Source organism: Dendrobium catenatum, unplaced genomic scaffold, assembly GCF_001605985.2.
Source record: "Dendrobium catenatum unplaced genomic scaffold, ASM160598v2 fragScaff_scaffold_1632, whole genome shotgun sequence".
NCBI lineage: Eukaryota > Viridiplantae > Streptophyta > Magnoliopsida > Asparagales > Orchidaceae > Dendrobium > Dendrobium catenatum.
In genome coordinates this window covers 1,598,390-1,606,938 of record NW_021320094.1, presented here as the reverse complement: position 1 = coordinate 1,606,938, position 8,549 = coordinate 1,598,390, and the positions used below count along the sequence as shown (strand labels likewise).

General features: G+C 36.5%; 1 protein-coding gene across 1 annotated transcript; it reads left to right on the top strand.

Moving 5' to 3' along the window:
• The first annotated feature begins 5,358 nt into the window (after positions 1-5,358).
• Positions 5,359-7,219, top strand: LOC110099029. The gene is made up of 2 exons (XM_020826041.2): positions 5,359-6,535; positions 6,700-7,219. Exons 1-2 carry the CDS (start codon positions 6,163-6,165, stop codon positions 7,152-7,154), a joined length of 828 nt encoding a protein of 275 aa, XP_020681700.1. The 5' UTR covers positions 5,359-6,162; the 3' UTR covers positions 7,155-7,219.
• Positions 7,220-8,549: the final 1,330 nt, after the last annotated feature.

Below are 8,549 nucleotides of genomic sequence, written 5' to 3'. Positions count from 1 at the left end.
AATCTCTGTTTCTCCTACTGTTCAGTTGTTCTGCTCTCTCTACCTTGATCTTGGGTGCCATGGAGGTGGCGGGATGGTTTGTTGGTCCCATCATGAACAAGATCATCAAAGCTTCCTTTGATTACCTGAAAGATCAATTAAGATGGCAGACAGTCATGAAGGAGGAGCTGGACATGCTGCGAGAGAACCACCGCAATATCGAACTTGTCGTCGCAGACTCTAAAAAAGCACAAATTATCGATCCGAACTCAGGTCTCAATGAATGGATATGGCAGCTGCGAGATGCTGTTGATGAGGCAAATGATGTGCTCGATGAGTTTGAGTACACAAAGCATAAAGAACAGCTCCCAAGAACCATTGGGGAAACAAAGGTGCGTTCTTTATCACAGCTACCTCTTTGATACTGGTTGCAAATAAATATATTTATTTGATAATCTATTTCTCGCTAATTTTATCAGGAAAGTACTGCGTTTTCGCAAAACCGGAGGTTCCTGATTAAAGGTGCTCGCCAAATTGGCAAAGTGCTGTCAAAGTTGATCCCAAGTTGAAGAGGCTTGAGGAGGTTGTGAAGAAACTAGGTAAAGTTTCAGCTGAGGTTAGTACTAGTACTTTTCTTCGTCTTATTAGATAGCGCAAAGCAGGAGCAGCAGCGTGAGTTGTACGAAGAACGTGAAACAGGATCCTTCCCTACAAGTGATCTCATCGGTAGAAGGGAGGCTAAGGATGTTGTTATGCAGTGGTTGAAGAGGCCATCAAATGAGCCTCGGGGAGCCAAGGATGTTGTTATGTGGTTGAAGTGGTTGAAGAGGCCATCAAATGAGCATCGGGGAACTGATTTGTACAGAAACATTTCTCTTCTATCTATTGTGGGCCATGGTGGTATGGGAAAGACAACTCTGTTGCAACATGTCTATAACGATGAAATCACACAAGAATTTGATCTTAAAATGTGGGTTAGTGTTTCCAACAACTTTGATGTGAAAAAAGTCATTGCAGATGTATTGGAATCTCTTAAGAAGGAGAGGCCACGTTTGGAGAAACTTGTTGCACTTCAAGATAGCCTTCGGACTGGGATTATGTCAAAAAAGTTTTACTTGTGCTGGATGACATTTGGGAGGAGGAGGATAATGGGAAATGGGAGAAGTTGCTCTCCCCTCTGGCTCATGGGAATATTGGTAGTAGAATTTTGGAACAACTCGAATGAACTCGGTTGCAATGTTGATTGAAAAGGTCATTACAAAGAAGGTGGAAATATTTAGATTAGAGGGCTTGGAGGAAGATGAGTGTTTGCTACTCCTTAAGTTTTATGCATTTGCTGGTGTAGAGAACCCCCCTGAAAATTTAAGAGACATTGCTGGAGAGATGGTTAAAAAGCTTTTAGGATCTCCTTTGGCAGCGAAGATCATTGGTGGTGTTCTAAGAGACAAATTGGATGAATCGCATTGGAGGAAAGTTCTAGAAAGCAATTTATTGGATAATAATTATATCCATTCCATCTTAAGACTGAGCTATATATTTCTGCAAAATCCTATACAAAATTGTTTTGCATTTTGTTGTAAATTTCCACAATATCATCTATTTAATAGAGATGATTTTCTCCAAATGTGGATTTCATTGGGTTTCATTCAGCCACCTCAAGGAATGACTATGGAGGGTTTCGGAGGAAGGTATTTTGATGTTTTACTCAAAAAAGCTTTATTTGACAAGGTCAAATATGACTGCATTGTGAGAGATAACTACAAGATGTATGATTTAATACATGAGTCAGCATCTAAATTTTTTGCACAGGAATGCCTTAATGCTTTGGATGATGAAAGGTCATTTCTCGAAATTTCTGAGACTATTTGACACTTGTTTGTTCTAAATGCAAAGCCATACATCTTAAGAAAGATTGAGAAGTTTAAACATTTGCATTCTCTTTTCTTGTTCTATAAAGCTTCTGATGAAGATATTTGCAGTGCACTTACAAAAATATTCGAAGCATCGACAAACCTACGGTTATTATACGTATTTGCTCCATACTTGAAAGTAATACCCGAGGAGATTGGAAATTTAAAACATCTTCGATGCTTAAAGATTGTTGGTTGTAGTTTGACTATGCTGCCAAGATCTCTAAGCAATCTCTATCACTTGCAATACATAATCTATGATAGCGCATGGCAAAACCAACCTTATGGTGATGATTTTTTACCTGACATTAAGAACCTTACAAAGTTGCGTTACATAAAATTGCCCGAGAAGGTGAGAATTGAAGTATCGCCTCCTTAAAAAAGCTGACAATTGAGGATAATGATGAGGTGGTTTCCTTTCCAAATGAGGCGGAGCAGTGGTTTCTGAAAGTTAAGTCTTCTCTTTCTAAGCTGCAATTTTCATTACTCTAATCCTGACAGTCTCTCCCTTCCTCCTTGGAAAGCTTATCTTCTATTCAGGTTCTACATATTTGGGGCGTTCCTATGCTTAAGGAATTACCGAACCTTCCTCCCTCTTTGGAACGTCTAACAATTTGGAAATGTCATCGAGAGTTAGAAGAGCGCTATCGAAAGGATGGAGGCTATGATCGGGCACAAAATCAATATTTAGACAAAGCAAACTTCTTTCATCTTATTTCTTTAATATATTTGAAATGTGAAGAATGCAATCTCAGCTTTGATATATTACTCTTTTAATATTTTGTTATATATGCTGTGGATCATTCTTAACTGAAATCTAAACAGTTCTTTTTAATTTCTTATTGATTCTAATAATGTAAATATATAATCCAAAATACCAAAAGCGAGATTGTAGATGAGGACATTTTCTTTTGAAATTGCAACAACAGCTATTTGAATATTAATCCAATAGATTGTTATTCTTAGCTAATCAACTATTTTTTGAATTTATTTTCTAACATAAAAAATTATTTTCAAACACATTATAAACATTCCTTTAATTTTAAATCTTATTCAAACTTATTTATAAATTAACTTTGTTGCAAATCTCGATCTAAGTCAATTAATGTGTATTTAATTCTAATAATATAAATATATAATTCAATTACCAAAAGCGAGATTCTGGTGGAGTTCTTTGAAATTACAATTGCAGCTCTTTGTATATTAATCCGTTAGATTGTTGCTTGGTTTGTTTTTCTTTTTCTTTAGTTAATGTCTGATTATTACTGCTACATAAGTTTGTGAAATTGGCTTTGTTCTAGTTGATATTTACCAATGGTTGAATGTGTGGGCTCCGAAAAGATTCGCGGATTCGTCGAGTCCGAGGTTTGCGGGATTAGAAGTGCCTCGACGGGATTTCTGCCGGCATTCATGGATCCAACAGGTATTATTCTGGTTCATTTTTGGAATTAAACAGAGGTTAACAGAATGTTAATAAGATTTGTTGGACTATCTACACATGGTCTTCTAATGATTTTCTTTAGAATGACTGTTGGTTTAGAATGATTGTTGGTTTATCTATAGGTGGTCTTATTGCAAATATCCTGATTAAAAGTTTCACAGTACCAAAACAAGAAAAGACGATGCAAATATTTAAACCTTCCAATCTTTCTTAAGATTGCCTAGATTTGTAGTTGGAACAAACTAAGTGCTGAAGGTCCCAAGAATTACAAGAGGCAACTCTTCATCACCCACAACTTTGAGACATTCCTGTGCAAAAATATTATGTGCCAACTCATATAGTAAATCATGCATCTTGTAGTATTCTAGATTTATCCTAAATCTTCAAACTAGTCAAAGAAAGATTTTTTTGACTAAAATATCAAAATACCTTCCTCCGATATTCTCAATAGTCTCTCCTTGAATATGAGACGGCGAATAAAACCCAATGCAATCCACATTCGGGCAAAATCATCAGTATTGAACACATGAATTTGTGGAAATATTGAACATAATGCAAAACAAATTTGTAGAGGATTTGACAGACATATATAGCTCAGTCTTAAGATGGAAAAGATATAATTCTGACCCAATGTTGTAGTACTTAAATTGCATTTTAAAACTGTCGTTAATTGCCTATCATCCAAGCTTGAATTTAGAATACCACCAATGACCAACGGAGAACCTGAAAGCTTTTTAACTCTCTCTCTAACAATGGCTCTTCAACATTTTATAAACATTAGGGTTCTCTACATCAGTAAATGCATGAGTTGAGAAGTTAGAAAAACTCACCCTTATCCGACTAAAATCCTAAATATTTCCTTCTTCCTTTTAATGACATTTGCAATCATCATTGCAACTGAGTCCATTCGAGTTGTTACCAAAATCCTACTACCAAAATTCTCATAGCAAAAGGGGCGAGCACTTTCGCCAGTTTACTTTTATCTGCTTCTCGTCATTCTCCCAAATGTCATCCAGCACAAATAAGAACTTTTTAGACATCATCATAGTCCGAAGACTATCTTGAAGTGCCTCTAGTGTCTCCAAACAAGGCCTCTCCTTAAGAGATTCCAACACATATTTTTCATATCAAAGTTGCTGAAAACACAAAGTCACAAACCCACATTTTTATGATCAAATTCCTTTGTGATTTCATTTTTATAGAAATGTTGCAAGATATTGGTCTTCCTCATACCACCACGACCTACTATGCATGGAAGAGAAATGTTGACGTACAAAGTTGTTTGATATTGTTTGGGGAGAAATTAGAGGCTTAGTTCGTATCCATTTAGCATAACGAAAAATTACAAAGAGCAAGACTCAAAGAAAAAAAAAAAACAAATGAAACTTGTAACATGAGCAACCAAAAAATTATGAACTCAAAATCCCTAAAAGAACATATAAGTGATCCTAAAACTAAAAAATAGCCAAAACCTGAAAGTAAGAAACAGGAGACATAAGAGATATGGGGAACAAATAACAGCAAAGCTTAAAGGACTTAGAATGTACAAACGAAATTACCCAAAAAATGGATATTCTCCCCTGGTTTCCGTTGGAGCTTAATCTTTCAACGACTATCATATTCACAAATTATTTGGCTCGTTGGTTTCACTTGAGTCATAAATATATTCCAATATGCTCTTAATCTTAGATTTATAAATTTAAGCTTAAATTAAATTAGCCCACCCTTATATTAATTTTAAATAAAAATATTAACTCATATCAAATAATCTTTATAAATTCAAACTCTAATAATATTATCTAATTTATTTTTGAAGTATTTGCATCTAACTCATACTTATAACATATTAAAAAAATTATCTAACTTTGATAACCCTTTTAGTTTTGTTAGTGACATGAAAAATCAACTGTCAATTATTTTGCATTTATAATATGATTATTTTTTTAAATAATTATACACATAATTAAAAAAATGTCAATATTTTAAAAAAGGACAAATGTAAATAAGACAGACCACAACATTGAGTAATCTATAAATAACATTGAAGCAATTTGAATCAGTCAAATCTAAATAGCTAAAAATGCAACTCTTGTCTAGATTCACTCAAAACGGACAGTAGCTGAGATTCTAGATACATCGAACCTGGACGCTTCTACGAAATTCAGCTTACCAAGACGGCATTAGCCTATAACCATCAGCAGTTAATTGCCCACAAACCATTAATGACTCATTTGTGACATGGCAGTCCGCCCGCCATCGACCTCGCGCGAATCACGTGCACGTACCTGGACGTCGTATTGAATTATGAAACGGGACGATCGGACGGCTTCAGTTCCGCTTTTGGCCAACGTGTTGCGAAAGTGCAATTTTTGCAAAAACACCCTTTAGAAACTAAAACTTCAGTCCCGTGAAGTAAATGGAGAAAAATGTATGAATTATGAAATCAAGCCAGCACCTTGTTTTCTCAATTTGACATAATAAACCCCCTCAGTTATTATAAATGAAGAGCAATTTTGTCGAGTTTTTTTAAATCAGTAAAACAAAAGTTGATAGGACTGCTATTTTTTATTATTTAAAATCAAATTCTTATTATAAAAATCATTTTATGGTAAATAAAAAGAACGAGATTCTAAATTGCAAATAATTAAAAATGAGGGATAACTATGTCTCATGGTATAACGAGGTTCATTCTACAAATTAATAATTCCAAAAGGAGGAAGATGAAAAGTTTTTTATTATCATTAATGCACATTTCACTATAAATTATATCTTGAGCCAGCAGGATGGGAGGAAATTAGGAAAAGAAAGGGAGAGCAATCAGAAACTTTTAAGATGGCGACAAGATACAAGAGGGCTATGGCGCCTCTGGACGACAAGGCTCGAGCGCGGCTGTGGGACGGTGGCGGAGCAACCGCGGTGATCGCCGTTGGCAGTGAAGGGTCGACGGGGAAGTTGGAGGAGCTGGTGCACGCGTTCTACAACGATGAGATGTCCATCAGAGGAGAGAAAATTGAGGAGGAGGAGAGGCCGGCGGCGAAGTGGCGGCAAGCACTGGAGTTGGAGCTGAAGGATGATTTGGCAGAGCCGGCGGTGAAGTGGATACGGGCAAAGGCGGAAGCAGCGGTCGGAACCGCCGGTTTGGAATGCGAGGACGTCGTCAGGCGAAGGTTGGTTCGCCTGATGCAGGAGAGGGGCTTGGATGCAGGTGAGTTGGACAGAATCTTCTGTCGTATTTTAGTCGGCTGGGTATTAGTTTGATACACTGCTACACGTGACACCGGATAGCATTTGAATGAAATCAAAATTCAAAAAATTTAATTTGGTTTGATCTAACTATTACTATTTGGACTGAATCTTCGATCTGTCCAGGAATTTGCAAGTCCCAGTGGCATAACACCTCCGGCATCTCTGCCTGCTCCCACGAATACATCGACGCGGTCGTCGGCGAGACACGTTACATGGTTGAGATCAACCTGGCCGGAGAATTCAAGATCGCAAGGCCAACAGAAGACTACACGGAACTTCTCCGTTCACTACCAAAGCTCTTCGTCGGGAGACCGTCGACACTTGAGGCAGTGATCAGGTTGATGTGCTCGGCTGCTCAAGAGTCCATCAAGAAAGCCGGCATGCACGTACCCCCGTGGCGGCGGACGAAATACATGCACGAGAAATGGTTCGGTGATTACCGGCGATACACAGATACGTTTTCTTCTTCGGATTCCATAGGCAGGACGGCTCCTACAGCTTACACGGCCAACCAACGCTGCAGAGGAGCCACAGGTAGCAGCAAACTAGTAAATAGCATTTTCCTAAGGGGAATGTGAAAGGGGACGATCATTTAACGGTTATAGGAAAGCTTGTGATGTTTGCTATTTTGCACATATATATATATATATATATATATATATATATATATAACATTAGTTATTCTATTGAGGAGATTGTCATGGAGAGATGTTATTTTTTTTTATTTTTTTTTTTTCATGGAGAGATGTTATTAAATTAACTGGAGGAACTGGGAGGATACAGGAGAAAGAACAGTTTTGAACTTTCAATAAATGATGTAAGATTTATTTTGGGTTTTTAAATAAAATGCACAAGAATGTCGTGCTAAAGGTTTATATCTTGCAGTTTAAAATTCTTGTGTTGACTTTGAAACAGTTTTTGATTTTGACCATGTTCTTGAAGATATTTGCTGTTGAATCTGAGATGTGGATAAAAGACAATGGCAAGTCAATGTGTCCAATAACCGGTTTTAGTTAATATTATTCAATATTGAAATATTCATGGAAGCTGATATTAAAATTGAAAGTTTTAGCTTCAAGATAAATCTTAAATCTCCCATAACTATTTATGACAGACTTTTTTTTTTCCCTTATACTCGGCAAAACAAATAGAACAAAATCCGCAAAATTATTGCGTCCTACCACCTGACGTAGAGATACATTCTCCAACCGCTAAAAAATTCGGTTTTTGCTCGGTATTGCTAGTTATTATTTGGTAATAACGAGGAATATCATCATGTGAAGACCAATACCGAGCTATACCGAGCTTTTTCAAGGAAAAACTAGGTGTTTTTTTGTATAGCTCGGTATTGCTCGGTATTGATCTTAACATGATGATATTCCTCGTTATTATTTGGTATTGCTCGGTATTTGCTTGGTATTTCTTATTTTTTAGCGCGATTTTAGCGGTGGGAGGACGCAATAATTTTTTCTAAGGCAGAGACAATCAGATGGCCATGACTTTTTCTTGAAGAAAAACCTTTGAACAGAGGGCTATATTATAAATAGCAATTATTTCTATACGGTCAGAAAATAATAATAGACAGAAAACAATTAATCTTGTAAAGCTCTTGATACAAAGGCCTCATAGCTAGAGCATTTCTCATTCTCGTCCAGGAGGGATATCCAGTGAGGTGCATAAGCTGAAATATTTTCTTTTAGATAGAAAGATCATGTTCTTATAATTTATTTTAAATTAGTTGATCTTCTCGAAATTTGTTTTATAGGATCAGATACTAATTGGATAAAACAATGCCCCTTGATATGTTGGTGTTATTCTGTCATTCTGTGGTCACTATTTTTCTGTATTCGTCTCTCTTGTGGTCTTTGCCACTAGTTCTATTTTTCTTCGTTGTTGTCCTTTGAGGCTAGAAATTGGTATCACAGATGCTGAGAAGTATGAGTTCTTTTTAAGTTTGATTTAAAAAAATAGTC

Coding starts and splice junctions, on each gene's coding strand:
- LOC110099029 (XM_020826041.2), top strand. CDS start 6,163: ATGGCGACAAGATACAAGAGGGCTATGGCGCCTCTGGACGACAAGGCT. Junction 6,536..6,699: donor GGAGAGGGGCTTGGATGCAG/GTGAGTTGGACA, acceptor CGATCTGTCCAG/GAATTTGCAAGTCCCAGTGG.